The following is a 23,988-nucleotide window of genomic DNA, read 5'->3' on the forward strand; positions in this document are numbered from 1 at the left end:
GTGTTTACAACACAGTCAGAAACAAGTTTTTCTCTATTTACCATGCATTTCCCCAAAGGTAGTTTAGCTTCCAGTTTACCTATTTTGCTGCAATTGATTTTTGTGGGTTTGGCTCGGTATTTTACCTAAATTATCATGTATAGCTACATTGATGTACATGCTCTTGCTAATGTTTACAAGCACTGGCTAAAGAAGAACATATAGTACATCCAAGTCAAAAGTCAATTCTACATTATAAAGTTCGCATACTCACTTTATAGTTTGTACTATGTATACTGAGTGAGGGACTGTGGTGCGCAGCGTGCTGTGCAGAGTAAATCGTTACCGTTCCGGTCATACTCCAATGATCGAAAACGTTCACTTCGTAGAGCTCGTCGAGTAGAACAAGTGTATGCAAAATCAGCCGATCGGATATCATTAAGTGCCTAATCCGAATATTATTATCTTGAAATTATTAAGTGTACCAAAAAACAACGGATTTTAATATAGTGTTTCGGATCCATTCATTTCAAGATAATAATGTTCGGATTAGGTACTTAATGAAATCCGATCAAACTGATTTTTAGTAAACTTGTTTTACTCGACGAACTCTACAAAGTAAACGTTTTCGATTATCAGAGTGAGACCGGAGCGGCGGCGATTTGCCCCGCACAGCACGCTGCGCAGCACGGGGCTGCGCAGCACAATCCCCCTGTCCATATATACTAGTCTTTCTTGCTTCCTTAAGAGCATGTACACCAGATAATATATAATGCATTTTTAGTTATTTTAGCTAAGAAAAACAAAAAAAAAAACCACCTGCAGCAGCTTCGGGGAAAAGGCAGCTATTTTCCATTCTTGAACAATAATTCGGTACTTCTGCCGAAGATGGTACAACTACTGTTCACCAGCTACCCTTTAAAAAATTAGTTTCTCTCGCCTCTTTTCTTACTCAGACCACTATTCATCTTCTCCCACTCACTCTTTCTCTCTCAAAGTAATAATATTTTAATAAAGAATATGTTAAATAAATAATGTTGGTATAGTGTTGAAAGAAATGTGAGTAGATAAAATGAAAAATATGCACTGTTCACAAGTTTTTTTGCCTAATTACTGATAAACTTGCTCTAAGTTATCATGTGTCCCTGCTCCAGGAATTCTATTCACCTCACTTTTTTATACTTTAGAAGTGAAATCACCGCCATTAGGATTTTCCAAGTCACTTTGACAAAAACCCAAACTCTTTGATTTCCCATCTTTATGTAGGTTGCGTTTTTATGAATTTTACTTAAATTCGAGAATTTTGTCTTTATTTGAATTTTTTTCGCATTTGTTAGTTTTGCGTCAAATTTTTGTGGGTTATTGATTCGTTTGACTTTTTGCGCTAAAAAGTAGTTATTTCTCAAAATACTTGGATAAAAGTAAAAAAAAAAATTACTTTTTCGATTCCTCTCGTCGAGACGAATTAATAAATCACAAAAGTTCGACGCAAAACTAACAAATACGAAAAAAAATTTAAATAAAGACAAAACTCTCAGATTTAAATTAAGTACATAAGAACGCAGCCATAGAATCTACATAAATATAAATACAATGAACCCCAACACTTTCTTCGGTAGCAAATTTTTCTCCCTTATTTCCATTGTAAATTGGTTCACCCCTCCGGGTACATTGTTGCTTCCATACTTGAAAGTCCAGAATTGGCTGTTTGATCCAACTGCTGAATGTAACCTTGTTGCCATTTTTTCCGTTGCGCGTTTCTTTTTCAACTTTACCTTTGTTGGGTTTGAGACTTTCCCGGGTGCTAATTCCAGAATTTCCCATGGGTGTTTCATCAGAACAAGAAGGGCTTGCTCGGATGCCTAATGGAGCAGTTCCAGCAGCTTTTGATTTCTGCTTCTTTTTTGGTTTTTGCTGTGGCTCCAATGTACTTCACCCCTCCAACGTCAACTGTGGCTCCGATTGTATATTAATTATGATTAACGTTGTTGAAGCATAAAATAAATTTAGTCTTTTTGCACAAGAAAGTTAAGTCCAAACAAGTCAAATTGACAGAAACTCCAATTGTCAAAACCCAAAATGAAAGATATTATTGAAGAAGATATAAATATTTAGTTTTCAGAAACTCTAAAATATCTAGCTATCCTTTTTTAAATATCTAGAGTTTTTTTTGTTAGAATTAGTCACATGTGTAATTTTAGAATCACCTCATAGTTTATCTTACATGAAAATATCTATGTACTAGAGCTTTTCATGGACTAGTATATATAGGGATAGGTTTTATCCATTTTGTACCAAGCCCACCCTTCAACCCTTATCCACCGTTCCTCCCCCAATTGCCCACCGCCTCGTGGATATGCTCCCAGAACCTAGTTTTGACAGGTGGAAAACCCTCAAAACACAACCCTAGAAAGTCGGGGAATGCCGACAATCGAACGAAGTCATTGGCAAGCAAGGATAACCAGAAGACGACTAAAACTACAAAGAAGACAGAGACCAACGTCAAGAACAAGGTGAAGCATGCAAACAAGAACCAGAAGGGATCGAACGACGGAGAGTCGCGGGAAAGCTCCAAGAAGACCGCAACTCGTGGATACGCTCCCAGAACCTAGTCTCGATAGGTGGAAAACCCTCAAAACACAACCCTAGAAAGTCGGGGAATGTCGACAATCGGACGGAGTCGTCGGGAAGCAAGGATAACCAGAAGACGACAAAAACTACAAAGAAGACAGAGACCAACGTCAAGAACAAGGTGAAGCATGCAAACAAGAACCAGAAGGGATCGAACAATGGCGAGTCGTGGGAAAGCTCCAAGAAGACCACAAATGAATTTTGGCCCCGCTTCATGGTTCGCTTCTTGAGAAAGCTGGAGGATAATTTGAATGGGTTGGTAATGGTGGTCTTTGCCGCCCTAGGTGATGCTGTGAGGAAGAAGATTACTGAATGGTTGATCCCTGACAAATCGACGGCAGTGAAACCGAGAAACAAACCTACACCACTGGAAGAGAAGGGGGAAAAACCCGTTGATGCTGAACATAATGAGGATAGGAGCGAGGAAATAGATAGGTCTAGGACTAATTTTTACCTAACCCTAATTTTCCTTGAGCTCAACAGGATAGGTTTTTATCAGGAGTAGAAACTCTTTTTAAAGAGGAAGTTTTTTTTTGCTCTGTGTGTGAAATAAAAACTTAGAGTGCCTTTTACAGGCCAATGGGATAGACAGAGTATAGCATGAGACCAAATACAACTGAAGGAATAGTTGGGCAATTGAATTGGAGTTGCTGGTAAAGAACATCCTTCAATGAATCTGATAAGAACCAGCTCTCACCCAATCATATTGCTTGTATATAGTTGAGGCTACTATTGTGTACGCCAATCACAATTCAATCCAAGTAAGGTAGCCCATTTTCAAACACACAAGCTTTAGGCCCATCTAGCCTAAGCCCAACCAAAGCCCAAATCAGTTCCAATTAAACTATACCAGATCTCGAACCATAGGTCGCGGGCCCACGAATCCTTAGTCTTGGCCCCGGCCCCAGTCTCGTCCAGGTGTTTAGTGATAGCGAGCGCGCGCATCCTCTGTAGTATTCCGAAACTTTTAATAAATAAAATTTTCGTAATATTATTTCAATTTCAGTTTTAGTTAATTAATTATTGTATATTTAATTCATTTCATGCGTGTTATTATTTCGCGTAATTATTTTTGCAACCAACTAGATTTTTCCTTCTTAAACTGAGATCACGGTTAACCCCGGAATGTTTTTGTTATGCTACGGTAATGTTTTTAAATTTTTCTGAAACCAAAAACCAAGACCGTTAGACACCCAAGGTACGTTTCTGCGACCACGGGAATGATTTTCTCACCTCGCATCTCTTCCACGCTATATCACCAGCACCCCACACCCCAATTATATCACCATCTTTATTTCCTGCTCCCTCAGATCAACAAACCACCTTCCCACCCCACTCTCCCTCCCCCACGCCATTAAACTCTCCTATTTTCCTCCAATATACTATCCCACTCCCTCTCTATATTACACACACATACACACCACCTCTCCATCTTCGAAATTTCTCACACACACTCCCTCACTTCTTGTCATCTTCGTGCAGAGAGAGAGAGAGAGCAAGCTTCATCCAAGGAGGTTTAGAGAGAGAAAACAAAATGAGTTTCTTCCACACTTACCCGAATTCATCCAAACTTCAATTCTTAATCACAACACACCTAAGGGTCACCAAAGAGATACGAAGCCACTAGAGTCCACCCAAATCATCTCCATTTGAGCTCCCATAACCACCATTCATCCTCTCCAACATTCGCACAAAAGTTCATTTTCGAACAGGTTGAACACCCTCTATAAACGACCATTTTCCTTCTAGCTCAAGTTGTTTTAGGGTTAGGTTTATTGACGAATATTGTAGAGCATTTCGAGACCTTCGATTTAGATACAAGAATCACCCAAACGGTTGAGTGTAGCCTGAGATATTGCTTCCCAAAATCTGTCATTTCCAACCCCGAGAGCGCTAGCTCACTGAACCTTTGAAAAACTCCATTTTTCTCCTAGATAGAATGGTTTCGGGCTTAGACTTCTTCACCAAAGTTGTAGAACACTTTAAGGGCTTAATTTTAGACCCAACAACAACTTAAAAAGGAAACGGATCGATCAAGTTATCACAGCTCACAGTTCAGTCCAAGTTTGTGACATTTCCCGTCAAATTTTTCCAAAAACGAGCGCGTACTTATCTGAACCGAAGGTAGATATTCTTTCCTACATTAATTCTAAGTATATTGTACTAGTTTTGGCCTTAGGAATTCTAAGTATATTGTACTAGTTTTGGCCTTAGGAGAGGGTCTGAATCGACCCTTACTGCCAAAACTCAGTTTCCGAAGAAACTATATTGAACCAAAACTGACCTTGTGGCAGCAACCCCGAACCTTGCGGCTGCGAAATTTAAAAAAAAAAAAAATCATTTTTGTTAGATTTAAATCCTGGTATTTTTAGTTTAGTTAGATTCTGTTCGTTTGGTAATCATATTTGTTCGAAGTTACAAAGTTATTGTAATTGATTATTATGAATTAAATTTGAGGATTTAATTGTTTAATATTGTGATGTTGTGATATGGAGACATGGTGAGGACAAATCCGACACTTAATCCTAATCTCACCCCACGTAGCAGTTTTTTTTTTAACTACTTTCTCCGGAGATCACTAGTTGACTTTATTTACTTTGACTATATATAGCAATTAAACACTCCACTCCCATTAAAAAAGAAAAAAAATCTATGTTGGAATTTTGTTAAGTTTTAAAAATTAAAAGGTACGTACATGTGTTGTTTAAGAGAGACATCTCTTTTGTCCAAAATTTGGGACCTTTTGATTTTGAGGGGAAGACATAAACTATTGTGAAAAGGTGTTCTAATATGAGTAAATAGGATGTCTCCCTACTAGGGCTGTAAACGAACCGAATCGAGCCGAACCCTGTTAAGTTCGGCTCGGGTTCGTTAAGGTATGAGTTCGGCTCGGGTTCGGCTTGAGTTCGATTCGAGCCTGAACAACCTGGCTCGAGTTCGGCTCGTTAAAAATTTTCAAGGCTCGAATTCGGCTCGGTTAGGTTCGTTAAGATACTAGTCTGGCTCGAGTTCGGCTCGGATTCGGCTCGGGTTTGATTCGAACTTGAACATCTTGGCTCGATTTTGGCTCGTTAAACTCAAATGAATCGAGCCGAATCTAAGCTTGAATTGAGCTCATCAAAACTCAGGTTTGATTTGGCTCAGCTCATTAAACTCAAGCGAACCCAAACTCTCTCATTGATCGCAAAGAATTTGGGAGAAAAATAAGTATTGAATTATATATACAACCTTAAAATTTTTTACATTTACAAATAGACCCCTATTGAATTATTAATTAAATTTAAGTATAGGTTCGCGAACCTAACCGAGCCGAATACCATTAGGCTCAGGTTCGGCTCATTTACGGAACGAGCTTAGAAATGAGGTTCAAGTTCAGTTCGTTTAGCAGACGAATCGAACTCGAACAAGCTCTTACCAAACCGAGTCTCGAACAGTTCGCGAATGGCTCAGTTCATTTACAGCCCTACTCCCCACATTGTTTTGTAAGTCTTGAGTTTTCTTCTCTCATTATTACTTTTCTATATTTTATGGGCAATTCGATGGCGCGTACCCTCGTCTTTCACGGATTGTGTTACGTGAAGACACACTGTGTGATTTATGAGTTTTGTCTTGAAGCCGTATTCAGACGCACTGTGCAAAAATCTGCCTTTCATGGGAGAATTTTCTACGTGTTCTTTTGTTTTCATCTTTAATTAATCTCGTCTTATCCAATATTTTTCAAAACTACTCTCTGAACATTAACGTGCCTATGGAGTACTTGCGACATCACTAATTAAAGTCTTATGCATCTCTTGCTTTGAAAAAACACAAACAATAGCAAATTAGAAAAGATAAGTGTCTAACAAAGTTAATTACATGAGTGGAGTGGGCTATCCAAGAAACATGGTACGTAGTACATATAGCAGTATGAACATAATTCGGACAAGATAGGATCTTGAACAACATTTGAATTTGCTTTTCATGTCGGAATCCGCCTTGGCCGGACCTTGATCGGAAGACCCATTGATGGAAACGGCATAACTTTACGGGTGATAGTTTCGTCAGGATGCACTTGTGACCATTCAAACTTTGTAACCAGCTTATGGATAGTAGTCAAGGTTTCAATCCTGGCAAATTCATTCCCAATACAGTATGAGTTCCAGCTCCAAAAGGAATATAAGCATACGGTGGGATTGGTTTAGACGCCTTGTCGAAACGAGATGGATCAAACTCCGTAGGATTATTGAAGATATCCTTTTCCATGTGCGTCCCATGGGGTACGGTAACAACCTGCTGCGAAAAAACATTCCATTTTACCATGAGCACCATTTTTCGAAATTCGTGTTATATTTGACAAAATGAAGAGTGACAAGGTGAAAAAATATTTACCTGCCATCCTTTGGGAACATCATAGCCACCAAAGTTTGTATCTTTAAGTGCTTTTCTGAAGTTACAAATAATAGGGGGTATCATCCTCATCAATTCTTGGGCAACTTGCCATGTGTATTTCATCCTTTGTATATCAACCCATGTTAGCTTTTCTTCTTCTTCTGCTACTACTGGTTTGTTTCTTAATATATCCATGTGTTCTAAGAGAGTACAAATGAATTGTGAAGATTAGAATTAGCTGCATGAAAATGAATTCGCGTATCGAGCAATATGCATGTAAAATGCAGGTAGAACCATACCGTTCAAAACTTCAGAGAATATCTGCTTATCTCTAGATAGCTTCCACACCATCAAACTCAAAAGAACAGCCGTCGTGTCATGGCTTGCGATTATTAAGAATCTAAAATTATCCACAACCACTTCTTCCGGAATGGGTTCTCCATTCTCATCTCTTAGTGCCAGTAGACACGACACTACGTCGTTTGTTGGACTCAAAGCACCCGTAGAGAGCTCCTCCTTCCTCTTCCTCAGAATCGGCAAGAATCGATTAGAAATCCTTGCTTTGGCTTGCAAGCCCTTGGAGTAAGAAGACCCATGGAACTCTACAGGGAAAGCGGCAAATGCTTCGAAAACTAGATGAAAATCACCCAAGAAGGCCTCCCTCGTTTCCACATCCTGGATGCCAAAAAGAATGTCGCAAGCAACATCAAACGTGAGCTTCTTCATAAAATCAACAACTTTAATGGTATCTTTCCCGTTTGTTTCTTTCTGTAGTGAGATTGTCACCAAATCATCCATTCGCCTGACGTAGTCCTTCAAATTTTCGGGGCTCAAGAAGCTTAACATTGCCTTTTTTACCAATATGTACCTGTGCGCACAAAGCTGATCAACATCAACATCATTCAGGAAGTGGGAGAAAAACCAAATAGAGAGATTAATTACCTTGACCCAGATAGCTCGAAAATGGTGCATCCTCCGTGGAGGGCTCTTATATTCTTTGGTTGGTTGGTAGAAAAAACGTCGTTGCCAGAACCATGCACGAACTTGTTCCCAGCTATATTGGCAACAAAAATCATTGGAGTACGCGCTATCGACGTTTTGAATATCGGCCCGTATTTTGCTACCCTTTCGTTTATCCATTCAGCGCCTTGCTCTCTTCTGAGCGCATTTAAAAAGCTGATGGTCTCTCCGATCAAAGGCAAGCCAAGAGACCCTTTCGGTAGGTTTTTGGATCCATGATTTCTCTTGGTGAGAAACTTCAGAAGAAAGAGTACGGAAACCAAGGTAATTGAGGCTAAGGCAATCAAAGACAGATCCATTGTGATTGCTTGATCAGCCCTTGATCCTTTGACTATTACATATAATGCACAACAAGCAATCATGCATACCTGATTCATATGGTGTTTTGATAACCGGGCGTTAAAGTCAGCTTGTGCGCATCTCGACTAATTTTAAGATTCTAAAGTTAATGACTGGGCAAACCCTTCAATGACCCTAAAGTTTAAAATGTTTGGCCACTGTGAGATTTGAACATGTGACGTCAAGGCCAATTTGCGCACACCTCGATTAATACCGAGACTCTGAAGTTAATGACCGTGTAAACTCTCTAGTGATCCCAATGTTTAGAATGTTTAGCCTCCGTGAAATTCGAACATGTGACCTCATGAAGGATAATCACTTATTTTTTTTATCATCCACACTTGGCCAAAACCATATTCTTATTTCAAATGATGTTAATTGGGGAATTTAAAATAATACGCATTTCATTTCCTCGTTGATAAGCAAATATATCGAGGAGAGTGCCAACTTAATTGTTCATTAAAAAAATTATTATTATTTTAAAGAATGCATCATGCATAATCGTGTAATATTATTATTTTAAAGAATGCATCACGCGTAATCGTGTAAGTTGAAGGAACCATTTTATACACGACATCTATTAATTGTGACGTGGACGATATGATTAGAAAATTATTTTCCCATTTAAAATAATACTGTATGTTTTTTTTTTTTTTTGATCCGCATACTGTATGTTACATAATATTAATTTTTGGTTTTCTTATCTCTAAAAGCAACAAAAAGAAATTTGAAAATATACTTCAATATATATATATATATATATATATATATATATATAGAGAGAGAGAGAGAGAGAGAGAGAGAGAGAGAGAGAGAGAGGCCTCATTTGAACCTTTTGCCTGATGTTTTTGAGAAACAAAACCACTATGGATCCAAGGAGAATTTGAACCTTAATAAGTAGAGCGATCCGTCTGAATTCATGCGCTCTTCTGGCGTCCTTGACACCACATAAAGTAGAAATTGATGTAGCCCAATCCAGATAAAGAAGAAGAAAAATTTAACTTATATTTTCTTTCAATGATTTATTTGTCTTTTTTTAAAACCAAATGATTTATTTATTTTCCAGTTAATCCGCCTTCTATACACGTGGTTTTAATACATATATTAAAATTCTTACGTAGTGAAATTCTGTTTTTTTTTTTTTTGAACGGCGAAGAAATTTTATTGATAAAATAGAGGAGTACATAGGATGAGGCTAAAGATAATGACATCACAATTCGAAAGCAACATCCCAACTATGTTGGCACCATACTCTTCGACAATTATATGCTACTCAGCCCACAAAGTTGATAAGGAATCAATAAAGCGGTCAAAATACAAAAGAAATGACATAACAAGACACCCCTTACGACAATTATATGCTATTCGGTCCACAAAGTTGATAAGGAATTGAATCAACCAAGCTAGCGGTAAAGATACAAAAGAGATGAGATAACAAAGGCACCCCCCAGATTTAGTTCCAAAGCCTTGTAAAAAGATATTCCCAATTGCATACGGATCGGTGCTTAATCACCATCATCTAAAGAAGTTCTTTTTCCTTGTGCTTGAACCTTCCAATTTTTCATTGAGTGCCACTGCCAAAAGTGAGTAGTATCAGCAATGGCAACATCCAAAAAAAAAAAAAAAACAGTGAAACCTTCCATTTTTTTTTTTTTGGAACCAGATAAAAACCTTCCAATTTCGTGTAAAGGAGATCTTTCGTTTGAGCTTGAACCTTCCAGCTTTTAATTTAGAGATTAAATTCTTTACACCATCGGTGTAAATATTTATTTCCTTCAAATCAATTACATTGTACCACATCACCATGTTCAAATAATTGGGACCACTGTTTTGACGATCTGTTGCAATATATAATTGATTTGGAGAAAATAAATATTTACACCGGTGGTGTAAAGAATTTAATCTCTTTAATTTACTACCACTGCAAAGAGTGGCTAGGAGTAGCAAAAAAATTGTAGCAGCAAGAACACATGTTCCATCCAGATTTGAGAAAGAAGGAGTTGATCCTTATCACTAGTGGTGGATCCAGAAATTTCATACAAAGGGATCACCTCTCGAGTATAAAGTTGACAAAAAATTTGCTAATTTTATCTCTTGAAAATAAAAAATGAATGAATGAAAATATGCATAGACACAACATATATTTATCTTGTTTATTTTAGCTAATTTTTATCCTGTGAAAATACATAAACGAATGATAATGAAAAACATTTTAAAAAAATGAATGGACTAGTGTTTCAATGTTTCAGTATTTGTACTTCATTATTTGTTAGGTTTTTGCTTATCAATATTTTAGAACCATTTGGAATGGTCGAGTAGCTCTTACAAAAAACAAATCGGTCTGATTATTAGTTTTTCTAGGATTTTCTAAAGAACCGGACTAATCCAGACCTTGTGCACCCCTAAAAAAAAATAAAAAGAGGAGTTTGATTTTCTTATTCAACAAGAAAAGCAATAATTTTCCTCCTCAACCTTCTTGTTCCCCTTACCGAATTCCTCCTAAAACCAGTTCAAAGCAACTCGACCTTCCCGTATCCTCTCCACACTGGAGGCCAGTACAAGAACAACCACCGCCACTGCCATTAAACCCCACCAAAGATGGCGACAACAATGGTCCTCGACCGCCCCTCCCTCCCCCCCCCCCCCCCCCCCCCCCCCCCCTGACAAAAACGACCTCTACAGCCACCTCAAGTCCCTCCAATGCCATCTCGAGTCTATCAAGATCCACGAGGAGTACGTCAAGGACAAGCACAGGAACCACAAGCACGAGCTCCTCCGCGCCCAGGAGGAGGTCAAGCGGATCCAGTCTGTCCCTCGCGTACGAAACAACCATCTGTTGTTCAAACCCAACTTCCAAAAACCCATATAAATTAAACCGTAAGCTAAGCAATTCACATCGAATCGTACATACCTAACAACAACAAAAACACCACCACCACCTAACCTATTCAAGCGAAAAACACTAATGAAGAGGCATACATGAATAGATACGGTGAAGACCTGGCTAGTGATGCGAATGAAGCGGTGAGGTGAGAAACCATGGGTCGAATCGAAGCGTTTATATAGCTATATATTTGGTGGATTTTGTTGCCAAAACCGGGGAAAGATCTCTCTGTTTTTTTTGGGTAAAAAAAATATCTCTATGTTTCTCTCTCTAGGGTTGGATTTTCTCTCTCTAGCTTTCCTTTTCTGTCAACAAACTCAAACTTTTGAAAGCGAAAGTAACGCTCTGTTTTTTGGTTTGAAACGGTGTTTTAGTTATTGTTGGGATAGGATAGGACAACGACATTATCGACTCCACCACGGGCTCCAACTACTATGTCAGGATCCTTAGCGCAATCAACCGGGAGCAGCTCCAGCCCTCGGCGTCCATGCTGCACCGCCACTCGAATGCATGCGCTCGTGGACGTGTTGCTGCCCAAGGCCGATTCAAGTATCTTGCTATTGAGCTAGACGTACGTAGAAGCTCAACAATTTCGTATAATGTGAGTTTGCTTGCAGGAAACTCCCCACCTGCTAGTCAGTGCCTATGGCCTGCTCGACTAGCGCCTTTAGGAGAGCCATCTTCAAATACAACTTAGTTATTTGCAATTCCATTGTCTTCACTTTAAACTTAAGCATTGCTAGATCGGGGGCATTTGCGGCTTGCTGCTTTTTCCTCGCCGACTCAGTTCTCCACCAGTCACAAGTAGTATAAATCGTAAAGGCCGAAGCCGTAGATAAGTTGACTAAAATTAAGATCATCTTGTCCGCCGCTGTCGCCACCATTAGATGGCGGCTCACGATGGGTTGGGATCGTCGGTGGCTTACCAAAGATGGTGAAGGTGACGGTGGACGAGTTGGGAGTGGTGGAGGAGATCATTGGTTGTTCGGCAACCAGTCATCATAAGAGTTCGAAACATTTTCTAGTCATTTGTTTAGTCTTCCTACAATAAAGATAGGATGGCCGTATCTACACACGTGCAAAAATTACACCAAATACGTGAATGAGTTGTTTTGGTAAACACTAGTGCAATGCCTGTGCTTCGCACGCTTCCACATGCTCATTGGATGAATTTGCAGTCGAGAAGTATTTTTTGCTTTCGTTGTGATGATAATAGAGAAATAGCAAATTAATAGGTTATTGAATTGAACCACAGATCTTATGGAATTTGAATTGAACAAACGGAAGAAAGTTAATTGGTACCTCTATCTTATTCAAGGCGCAAAAGGAACCCTTATTTCGCTATTGAACCCTTATTTCGCTATTGAAATGTTTTAATCCTTCAATGACATGCACAAAAAGAACTTCTGCAAATATTTGACTGGCAATCTTTTTCTTTTTGTTTCCGGTCAAAGGTATGGGCTATTCTCTCAGACCTCAACTTTAGACATACTCCTTATTCCTAACACGGTGGCAAGGTTTATAGACAATGGTATCTAGAGGTTTGAGTTTCTTGGAAGAGTTGTTGGCAAAACATGTTATGAAGGAATATTGCTAGATTATTCGTTTTCACATGTTTTTGTCCAAAAGCTGTTAGGCCGCTATAGCAGAAAATAAATTAGGGATTCTCGATCGCATCACAACAATCCATTCAATGTAATTAGCTAAAAATCAAACAAATTAGAGTAGACAGACAAATCGTAAACTCAATTGCCTAATCTATGCATGTATGTCTGAATCTACAGCCGTACACACACACTCACTTCTTCATATATGGAGAGAGAGAGAGAGAGAGAGAGAGAGAGAGAGAGAGAGAGAGAGAGAGAGAGAGAGGTATATGAGATCAACAGGGGCTATGATATGCTTGGCAAGAGTGACATGCACTTATTCTCGTAAATCTCGTGCTTGTGGTGCCTCCGAGATGTTCACGGTGAGAGAGTTAGAAAGAGAGATTGTCTTGATGTATTAGATGTATTAATAACCGCATCAATAGTAATGTAAGGACACTTTCTCCCTCAAATTATGGAAAAAGAAGCTTTACTTTTCTTGTTGTGGAAGGAAGATGTGCAATACCTAAACTACCCTCAGTTAAACAAATTGGAGGACAAACCTTACAAGGGCAATTTTGTATTTGCAACGCATGCCTTGGCTTGCCATCCTATGCTTTTATAGCCGCACCAATAGTAATGTAAGGACACTTCCTCCCTCAAATTATGGAAAAGGAAGCTTTACTTTTCTTGTTGTGGAAAGAAGACATGCAATACCTAAATTACCCCAACTAAACAAATCGGAGGACAAACTTTACAAGGGCAATTTTGTATTTTCAACACATGCCTTCGCTTACTATCCTACGTTCTTTTATTACAAGTGTATTGATAAAGATCATATGAACCACATTGTGACAAGCTATTGACATGATTGCTTCTGTGTTACCTGGAATACAAACTTAGATATCTTCACGTGTTCAAATGGAACAAAATAATTACAGAAAAACAACAGCAACAAGAATTAGCCTAGAATGTCCCTGCTTTATGAGAAGAAAATGAGACAGAAAGCCAAAAGCATGAAAGATTTAGGTACTAAATGCCGCAAAAAATGAATGAGCGGAGCCCACAACCCAACCCAAATCTGTAGTCATAAGAGATATGGAAATTTATCCAGTGGCATAAATAAATTACCCCTCTTTTACACGAATCAACACCTCGTCAGCTCATCTAACCTGCATGCATGAAAACTCTTGACTATTAAAGAAAACTGGCAGGCTGAACATCCAATTTTGACAACTGCAACTCAATTTGACAAAACCAGGGAACTTTGGCCGTCCCAACAGTATCCGGCCCATTAATCAAGCAAATGAGAAAACCCATAGGCCATTCCTAAGGTCGCCCCAACCAATGTGCAGGAAACCTATATAGCCCTCCCTTTGGAATGACATACCCAGGCTTCTATAGAAAATTTGGTACCATCAAATTCAAAACCGTGGAAAGTGAGGAAGCTTATATTGTAATTAAGTGGGAAATAGTAATAATAGCCCCTCGCTACATACAATCTACGATAAGCTTTGTGGGGGCTAAAAAGCCTTATCAAAGAGACATGATTCGTGTCGATCAAAGCAAGGTGACTATGATTGAGGTTCCTCCAACTGCTAATTAGAGCAACCCCATCTCGAATCCGTGATTCATAATGGTTAAGGGTCCTCTGTTCCAAAACTAGCATCCAGGAGGCGCTTGCCTTTGTAGCCTGTAGAGGATGATCGGAATTAAGGATGACAACCAACACCACAGGTGCCCAGTGGCGACGCCACACTTGGGGGTGTGGGTCGGCCGACCCCATGGGAATTTGTTTTTACTTTTGCAAAATTAAATTTTTTTCCAAATTAATAAATGATTTCATTAAACTTTGATATTGATACCATACTAGAAAATTTTTCAATCTTAGAAACACCACAAAAAATATAGGAAAATAATTTTCACACTCCCTTGATTTATAAATGCACTCATCTTCTTGTCTTTTAGTGAACAAATTACACAAAATTTTCACTAAACAAAAAATGGAGTGCATTTATCAATAAAGGGAGTATGAAAATCACTAAAAAAAACCCTACTGAATAAAAGATGAATGGACAAAAACACAGCTCCACTTTACCGCTCTGTTCTCTCTTCGTTGCGTATTTGTCTTTTCATGTAATAATCCGAAGATTACTATGGGTTTACTCTTTCCTAAGCTCTCAAGTTCAAAACGTCTCAAATTTTATCAACTTCCATGCGGCCATTCCATACGGGGCTTTGCCTTGAGTTTAATCGGAGTCTCCGCTAGAGGAATTAGATCCCAGGGATTAGTCGAGATAACTAGCCTGAACACGAGATGAAAATCATCCAAGAAGGCCTCCCACGTTGCCACATCATGAATGCCAAAAAGAATGTCATGACAAGCAACATCAAATGTGAGCTTCTTCATAAAATCCCTTATCTTTCCCGTCTAGTTCTCTCTGTAATAATGAGATTGTCACCAAATCATCGATCCATTCACCTGACTTAGTCCTTCAAATTTTCGGGGCACATCATGAATGCCAAAAAAATTGTCACAGAAACTGCCCATAATTGAGACTCGAGGTGCCTGTGGTGAGTAGTAATACTTAATTTAACCATCTACCTCACCTTTGTATGGGGTCCCACATTTTTTCCTCAATTGGTTTTAGATTACGGTGTTATTTTATTATTATGGAGATAAAAATTTATATGTATCTAGAATCTCTCTTAAAAATTAATCGGTTGATTGTACAGTTTATACTATTTGTCTCGAGTTTATTTGTATTTTACAACTTCCAAAATATTGAACGAGAGTTCAATTCACATTCCTCTTTTTTATATTCATATATATATTTATTTTTTTAGTAGTAAAAATGTATGTATTTTTTTAGAAAACAAAAAAAAAGGTGTGAATATAAAAGAGGGAGCGTGGATAAAACATAAAATAAAAGAGATAGCGCGAAAATTATTTTTCAATATTGAAAAGTGAAAATAAAAAGTACCAAAAAATAAAAAATTAGTACTCCAAAAAGAGGGGTTTGATTTTCGTCCGCAACAAGGAATAAGTTCTCCAAGTTATAAAACCCGTTCAGATCTTTTCTTTCCAAGCAACTCTTCCTTTACCTTTTTATCTTCTCCACATCGTCGGCAAGTACAAGAACCACCACCGCCAGCCGCCACCAAACACCACCAAAGATGGCCACAACAATGGTTCTGGATCCACCACCCACCCTCCCCTTCCCTCACCTACCCTCCTCCTCCGACCCCACCTCCGACGAAGACGACCTCTACAGCCGTCTCAAATCCCTCCAACGCCAACTCGAGTTCATCGAGATCCAAGAGGAGTACGTCAAGGACGAGCACAAGAACCTCAAGCGCGAGCTCCTCCGCGCCCAGGAGGAGGTCAAGCGGATCCAGTCCGTCCCACTCGTCATCGGCCAGTTCATGGAGATGATCGATACCAACAACGGCATCGTCGGCTCCACCACGGGCTCCAATTACTACGTGAGGATTCTGAGCACGATCAATCGGGAGCAGCTGAAGCCTTCGGCGTCCGTGGCGCTGCACCGTCACTCGAACGCGCTCGTCGACGTGCTGCCGCCCGAGGCTGACTCGAGCATCTCGTTGCTTAGCCAGTCGGAGAAGCCCGACGTATCCTATAATGTGAGTTTGCTTGTTCGCAGTGTGGTTGGATTTGGAAATTTGGTGGTGGTTAGGGTTTGCAGGTCTTTCGTGATTGATTTCTAGGGTTTCGGTGATTCTAACAATGTGAATTTGCTTTTGACTGCGAAATTCGAACTTAATGCTCCGGACCTTATTCACATAATCCACCATCCGCTTCTGCTCAATATATAAATCTGTGTGCTGTGGACCTTAGTCACATAATCCTTGAGAATTTGGTGGTTAGGGTGAGGGTTGCTGTGATTCTAACTATATGAACCTCCTTTTGAATGTCAAATTCGAACTTAATGCTCGAGAAATTAGTCACTTAATCCTTGAGTATGACCGTCCGCTTCTGCTCAGAATTTAGGGTGTGTTCATCATGTATAAATCTGTTTGTCTGTCTGTGTATAACTTGTTCAATTACTTTAACGTGGGAGACAGATGTTTCACGTTTGGAACCCAAGGAGTTGGCCTGGTGGTCAAGGACTGTGAGTTAGGGTTTTGCACCCTCCTGAGGTCTCAAGTTCGAAACCCCACAAGTGCTATCAACTCCTATGGAGCCCCAGTCCATATGGAGCAATTGCTCTGGCTTTAATTGGGCTGCCCACAAGTGGCGGTGGTATTGGGCCCCATGATTAGTCGAGGTGTGCGTAAGCTGGCTCAGACACGTGAGTTATCAAAGAACAAAAGATGTTTCATGTTTGGTTGGTTAGGGTTTGCAGATGTTTCATAGTTGATTAGGTAGTTGATTCTAGGTTTTTTGGTACTCTTAGTATACGAATGAAGTTTACTTGTATTTCGTCCGATTGATTTGTTTACATAGGTTTGCTCTGAAATTGATTCTAGGGCTTCTGTGATTTTATTTATTACAAGCGGTAGGAGAATACAAATATCTGAATTGCATCAAACGTAACATAACCAAACAATCATACTAAGCCCAACTATAAGATATTAAGGGAACCCATAACTAAACAAATAACCTGTTTAAAATGGGAGAAATAATCAATCTTAGCTCCATGTGGTTGGGTTTCTATGATTCTAAATTTGTGAATTTACTTTTGACTGTGTTATTTAAACTCAATGCTCCGAACATTACATTATACAGGGCCTGTACATCATGTATAAATATGTTTGTATGTTTCTGTTTTGCTTGTTTCATTACGTGGAGCCTAAGAGATTTCATTGGAGTATATAGAAGAAGTAATTGATACTTGTTTGAAGGTAGTGAATTAGTTTGGTACTCTTGGACATAGAAGCTTTTTACCCTTATTTTGGAATGTCGGTTACTCTGTTTCTCGCTGCTCAGCCAAGTCGGAGAAGCCTGACTTTACTTACAATGTAAGTGTGTGTCTATTTCTGTGATCTCTATTTGGTTGGTTAGGGTTTGCGGATGTTTCATAATTGATTAGGAAATTGATCTAGCCTTCGAGGTTTTCTTTTGTTTGAGTTGTTTACATATGTTACACTCAATGCTATGAACTTTATGATACGGTTGGTTCATTGAAGAAACCAACTCAGAGGCCTATAAAACACGTATACATATGTATTACTGTCTGTGTACAGCTTGTTCAATTACGTTGACATGGGAGACAGAAAAACTTCCTTTGGATCATACATGAAAACTGATTCTAAATATGCTGTGTATGTGATTTGAAATTTGTTTGCCGATATTTAGTATCTCTCCGGCATTGTGTGGAATCGAAACCATTTCAGTGTTAGATTCTTTTTAAGCATAATTGAGTGAAGAATGTGACTTATCAAAAAAATAATTGAGTGAAGAATGAGTTGGATAGTTGATTTGCATTCAAGTTGTGAAGCCATGTAGAAGTACAGAAGCTAATGTTGAGTCGTTGGCTTCTTGAGAAAATAGTCCAGTCAGACTTATCAGGAACAGAATGTTCAGTAGTTGAAATGCTCTTATTTCAGTTGGCAGAATTTCAAAGGTTCATTGCTTCCTATTTGAAAAGGATTCTTAGGCTCCGTTTGTTTCAATGTAAAATTTTGTACATCGGAAAATCTTTTTCATGTAAAATAATTTGCAACAAAGTTTTTGGTTCTGTTTTCCATCGTATGGTTGGGGTAGTCGACTTAAAAACAAGTACCCTTTAAACAAAGATGTAGAATAACCTCTTTCTGTCTCTTATGCTGTTAAACAGGTTCTGACTTAAACACACAAGAACCTTTATATTTTTAATCAATCGGAATGTGCAAGGGAGGGGGATTAGTCAGTAGCTTCAGGGTGTGTGTGTGTGTGTTTCAGAGAGAGAGAGAGATAGGTTTTAACTGTTGACTGGCAAGATAGATGGGTATTGAAACCGTAAATTGACTTATGGAGCTTTTTGCTGAAAAGTCATTTTACCTCCATTTCAGGAGAAGATTTTCCGAGTAAAACATTTTACTCCTACTTTGTACAACCCTACATTGAAAAATAGGTAAAATATTTTACACAACATTTACAGTCAAACAAACGAAGCCAAACTGTTTGTGCTTTGGGAAATTTTGTGAAGTGTGGCTGATGGTTAAACTCATAAGTTAGAATTTGGCTATTCGTTCAAAAGGCAATGCTTCTCTGTTGGAACTCTATTTGGTGGTATGCAAGCATATGTAATTTTAGGCTATTGTTGCTTGGTATAGAAAGCTTACAAGGTTAGAGCTGGAAGATTAGGCCGAAATCTAAAATCTGAATGACATACTGAACCTAGCATACATTTTCTCTATGGCACATTTAGATGAAAGGGTTTCTTCACCCCGAGTCTCCTAATTCGATTCCATCCTTTCATTCCTTGTAAAAAGTAGGAATGCTACTGTCACCGCTTCCACCTCTTCTTTTTTTTACCCTTTTGGCACCTGCTGCCCTGCATCTACCATGGTAACTACATGTCTTGGGGATATCTACTCGTACGTAAACATCAGTGCTTAATTCTCAATCACCAGGTTACTTCTATTGCTTTTTTGTTAACTTTCTACAACAGAGGTATTTTAGACTGTAGGTTTATGATTTGGAGTGGAGACATAACTGAGCTTGTAACTGTGCAGCCTATTTTTGTATGGGGATGGGCTTCTCTGTAAGGTTGGTGCATTTTGGGGCCAACAGACGGGTCCATTTTGATCGAAACCAAGTCTTTTTTAGAACTCGCCAAGAACGTCAATCATACCAAAAATATAGGTCTGTTATGGGCCCAAAAATGCACCAACCATACGGTCTCCAGTCCGATAAGCCGAGTCCTTCTGGATGTATCCTCTCTACCTAGCTACTACCTATCTCAAAGTCTGTTGTAACTGAGAGCATAGTGCACTGGAGTTTGTTATAGGGCTTAAAGTTGTAGTTGGTTGTTTGCTTTGCTCTACTGAGGCTGCATGTGGTCTAGTAATATTAGTTTCTATTACTTGGCTGGAATTAAGATGCAGCACTGTTCCATCATTGTTATGTTTAAACTGATTCTCTCGCATGGTGGGTTACTTGTAGAAGTTTTTAGGTTCATGACTTACTCATTCCCATGATGTTTTCAGGATATTGGAGGCTGTGATATTCAAAAGCAGGAGATCCGTGAAGCTGTCGAGTTACCTTTGACTCATCATGAATTGTACAAACAGATTGGAATAGATCCTCCTCGTGGTGTTTTACTGTATGGTCCCCCTGGCACTGGTAAAACTATGCTTGCTAAAGCTGTTGCCAATCATACAACTGCTGCCTTCATTAGAGTTGTTGGTTCGGAATTTGTTCAGAAGTATTTGGGCGAGGTATGCTTTCAATGTTCTCCTACTATACTGAGAGATATGTATGAATATTTGTGTAACTACTGCCTTATTTGTTCTCTTCTCCTACTAGACTGAGAGATATGTATGAATATTTGTGTAACTACTGCCTTATTTGTTCTCTTTTGACATTTCTCAACTTGTCATGTTCTGTTTAGTTTCTTATGCTAAGTAATTTGCGTTTGGTCAAACTTTTTTAGGAGTGTCATAGATACTCACATTTTCCATTGGTATATATCCTAGATATCCATATGGAGTAGTCATCCATAAGTCATGAATCTAGACCACAAAGTACAGAGTGTGGATAAAATTGATGTTGGGCATAATGGCATATTTACAGGTGGGTGCAGTTGCACTTGTTTGTTGAATCAAGATGTCTTTCAAAAGGTTATTCAGGCTAAAATTTTTGGGTTTGAGGTCTGGATTGGTATGACTTGACGGTGCCTTCATCTTACTTTGGGTCATTTGATTTTGCCGGTTATTGTGCACTTTAGGATAAATAAACTCTGTGTGGATACCTTTAAGCAATTTTTAGCCTTGTATGTGTGCTTGTATTTTCGTGTTAATTGAATGCGCTATTTCTTGAGTGGTAATTATCATGATTTTCTTTTCGCTGTGCAGGGCCCACGAATGGTTCGTGATGTTTTCCGTCTTGCCAAAGAAAATGCTCCTGCAATTATCTTTATTGATGAGGTGGATGCTATTGCTACTGCTAGGTTTGATGCTCAGACTGGAGCTGATAGAGAAGTTCAACGTATCCTAATGGAACTCTTGAATCAGGTAAGATGACGAGACACGTGGAACTCCAGTCAAGTAGGATAGTGAGACATGAATTCTTAAAAGAGACAATACATTTTTGAAAAATTCCTTGGACCCAATCTTAGGTATCTATAACGATGGTATACCACAAGGAAAATCTTAGGTATGTGAAACTATGCTTTGTGGTGCTAGGGCTATTTGCATAACTATTGACTTTGTGTAAGCTCTCCAGCCTCTGTTTCAGTCTCTAGCAGCCCTTAATTTAGTATATTGATTTGGATTGTGTTACTGTAGATGGATGGGTTTGACCAGACAGTGAATGTTAAGGTTATTATGGCGACTAATCGAGCAGACACTTTAGACCCAGCACTTCTGCGCCCTGGAAGGCTTGACCGCAAGATTGAATTTCCACTGCCTGATAGACGACAGAAGAGGCTTGTTTTTCAGGTGATCATAGGGATGCACTACATTATTATTTATTATGATACTGTTCTCTTTTCCACTGAAGGGGCAGTGCTAATGTTTCTTGTTATTTTTTATTCTTGTTTTGTTTTTTTCTTCATGTTTTTCGTCCTTTGTTTAGGGGGTGAGGGATTTGATTGGCTGTTACTTTTGTGTGCTCCATTGTCATTCTATTTTGTGCTGGACTATATTGTGCAGGTTTGCACTGCTAAAATGAATTTAGGTGATGAAGTTGACTTGGAGGACTATGTTTCTAGGCCAGATAAAATAAGTGCTGCTGAGGTTAGTTGATTTTCTCGTTCTTTTTTTATGAAGAAATTAGGAGAAAGAAAATGACAAAATCTGGCTTTTGTTCTGGTACTTCTTAATTTTTAACCAAGTTGATGCGATGTCAACAGATTGCAGCTATTTGTCAAGAAGCAGGGATGCATGCAGTCCGCAAGAACCGGTACGTCATACTCCCCAAGGACTTTGAAAAGGGTTATAGAACAAATGTCAAGAAGCCTGATACTGATTTCGACTTCTACAAATGATGATGAGAACTTGAACCTGATTTGGGCATTTAGCATCTACTCCCTCACGGTCTCCCCTCTTCGGTGAGGTCTGCAGGCGTTGCCTCATCTCTTCTACCATTTTCCTTCAAGCTGAAAAAAGCATCTAGGTCGAATGTTGTTTCTAGGTGTGAACTGATTTTATGATCTTATGTCTCACATGCTACATGATGTTGTTTCTGAATGCACCTTTAAAGAGCTTAGCCACCAAATGGCGTATCCTGTTTGACATGCTGAAATTCTCTCTTTAAAAAACCCTTCCTATGACATCTAGAAGTTCTTGGTTGATGATTTGCAGCCATCATATTTGCGTTGCTGGTGCAGTGAAACTACCTTCTTTTTGGTTGCACGATTTGCAGCCATCTTATTTGAGTTGCTCGTGCAGTGAAACTACCTTCTTTTTGGTTGCATTGGTAGCGTGGGAGCTTGCATCCTAGCCTTTGACCCGTTATTGACCTTCATTGCTTTCTGGAGCTCTACCAGCATAGTATATATCTTTGTGACCTCTAGGTAACATTGAACTTATCTTGGTAGATTATTAGTAAAAGGCATGAGAGTGAATGTTGCCTGCTGTTGCATGGTACACTGAAATTTTGTTGTAGGATAGTGTGGGGTGGTGGTTTGAGATCACTATGTGTAGATCCAAACACCTCCTTCCTGCTACTGACGCCGATGTCCTCATCCAGGTTGGGCATACCATCGGTCAGGACCTACCCTACAGAATCTGGGTCCTGGGGCCCCTTTTGGACTATACAGGACGGGTAGGTCGGCAGCACGGCCAACTACCATTCGGCCCATCTTGCTTCTAGGTGTTTCTGGGCTGCCCGCTTTGGCAGACCCAGTCTTGGACGGATTCAGCTCGATAGTTAAAACCGGGTTTGGCCCACTACTGATAGCTCTTTCTTTAGTCCATTTCCTTGCGGATTTAGGCGTGAATGATTCCGTTGGTTGCTTAAAATGAGAGTTGCAATTTTGTTCACCTTCCTTAAAAGAAGGTGAACATTACCCTCCTTCTTATTGATTGAAATGGTGTGGATCCCACCGCAGAGTGATGTCATGCTTATCATGCAATACACTTTTTGGTAAACATAACATCTTTTTGTGGTGGGATTCATATTATTACAACCAATAGGAAGAAGGGTAATGTTCACCCTCTTAAATGGAGGGTGAACAAAACTCAACTCCAGTTTACTATAGTAGAAACTAGATACAGTTTTTATGAGTACTGAACACAACGTAGAGCTGTATCCTAACACTAGGCTATTGAGTATTGGGCTCGTTTTTGTTCAAGATTGGTTTGCCGCATAAACAAATTAAATTTGAACATGTTTTTAAAGCTTGTTAAGATTTGAAGCCAAGCTTAAACAAGTTATTACTCGGCTCGTTCGTCTTATTATGTATAAAAATTTAAGCTACTTGAGATCAGCTCGTGTTTGTTTTGATTAAAGCTTGTTTGCGATCAGCTTGTCTTATAATCATGCAAAGTTCGAACATATTTTTGAAGCTTTTTAAGCTATCAAACTAAGCTTGATCAACTACCCACTTGACTCGTTTGGCTTGTTTATCGCCCCTGGATATGAAGATGGGATTGAAACAACAAAGAGGAATGGGAAACACCACCGAGGTTAGTTAAAGTGGGGGAAACGTTACAATCACCAATCAAATTTGGGGCCTGGAAGTTTCTTCCAGCTGCTACCCAAGGACAGTTGAGATTTTGATATTTGTTGTTACGTCTCATTTGGTAATTGGTCGTATATTATCCTCTTTCTTTTCATAACCGGCTGTCCAAGCCAATTTGCACGCACCTCGATTAATCTCGGGAGATCAATCTCACCGTCCACTAGCAGAGGCCGGACTAATCCCAAAGGAGTTGATAACTTTTAAGAAGTTTCGAACCTGAATTTTAGGAGTCAGCAAACCTCAAGTCTCAAGCCTTCGCCTCTAAGCTGACCCCTTTTTTTTTGAATCAGTCAATAATTCATTCAAACCCGAAGGCGAAGATTACATC

General features: G+C 39.2%; 2 protein-coding genes across 2 annotated transcripts; one reads left to right on the forward strand and one right to left on the reverse strand.

The window, feature by feature from the left end:
• Positions 1 to 6,486: 6,486 nt before the first annotated feature.
• On the reverse strand, positions 6,487 to 8,375 carry LOC131313573 (taxadiene 5-alpha hydroxylase-like). The gene is made up of 4 exons (XM_058341951.1): positions 7,921 to 8,375; positions 7,278 to 7,846; positions 6,979 to 7,178; positions 6,487 to 6,879 (listed from the first exon to the last, which is right to left on the reverse strand). Exons 1-4 carry the CDS (start codon positions 8,373 to 8,375, stop codon positions 6,703 to 6,705), a joined length of 1,401 nt encoding a protein of 466 aa, XP_058197934.1. The 3' UTR covers positions 6,487 to 6,702.
• A 7,472-nt stretch (positions 8,376 to 15,847) lies between these two features.
• LOC131313203 (26S proteasome regulatory subunit 6B homolog) lies at positions 15,848 to 22,284 on the forward strand. The gene is made up of 6 exons (XM_058341379.1): positions 15,848 to 16,452; positions 19,963 to 20,193; positions 20,830 to 20,988; positions 21,262 to 21,414; positions 21,628 to 21,711; positions 21,828 to 22,284. The coding sequence occupies exons 1-6, from the start codon at positions 15,985 to 15,987 to the stop codon at positions 21,960 to 21,962; spliced, it is 1,230 nt and encodes a 409-aa protein (XP_058197362.1). The 5' UTR covers positions 15,848 to 15,984; the 3' UTR covers positions 21,963 to 22,284.
• The last annotated feature ends 1,704 nt before the right edge of the window (positions 22,285 to 23,988 follow it).

This window comes from Rhododendron vialii, chromosome 13a (genome assembly GCF_030253575.1).
Source record: "Rhododendron vialii isolate Sample 1 chromosome 13a, ASM3025357v1".
Classification (NCBI taxonomy): Eukaryota; Viridiplantae; Streptophyta; class Magnoliopsida; order Ericales; family Ericaceae; genus Rhododendron; species Rhododendron vialii.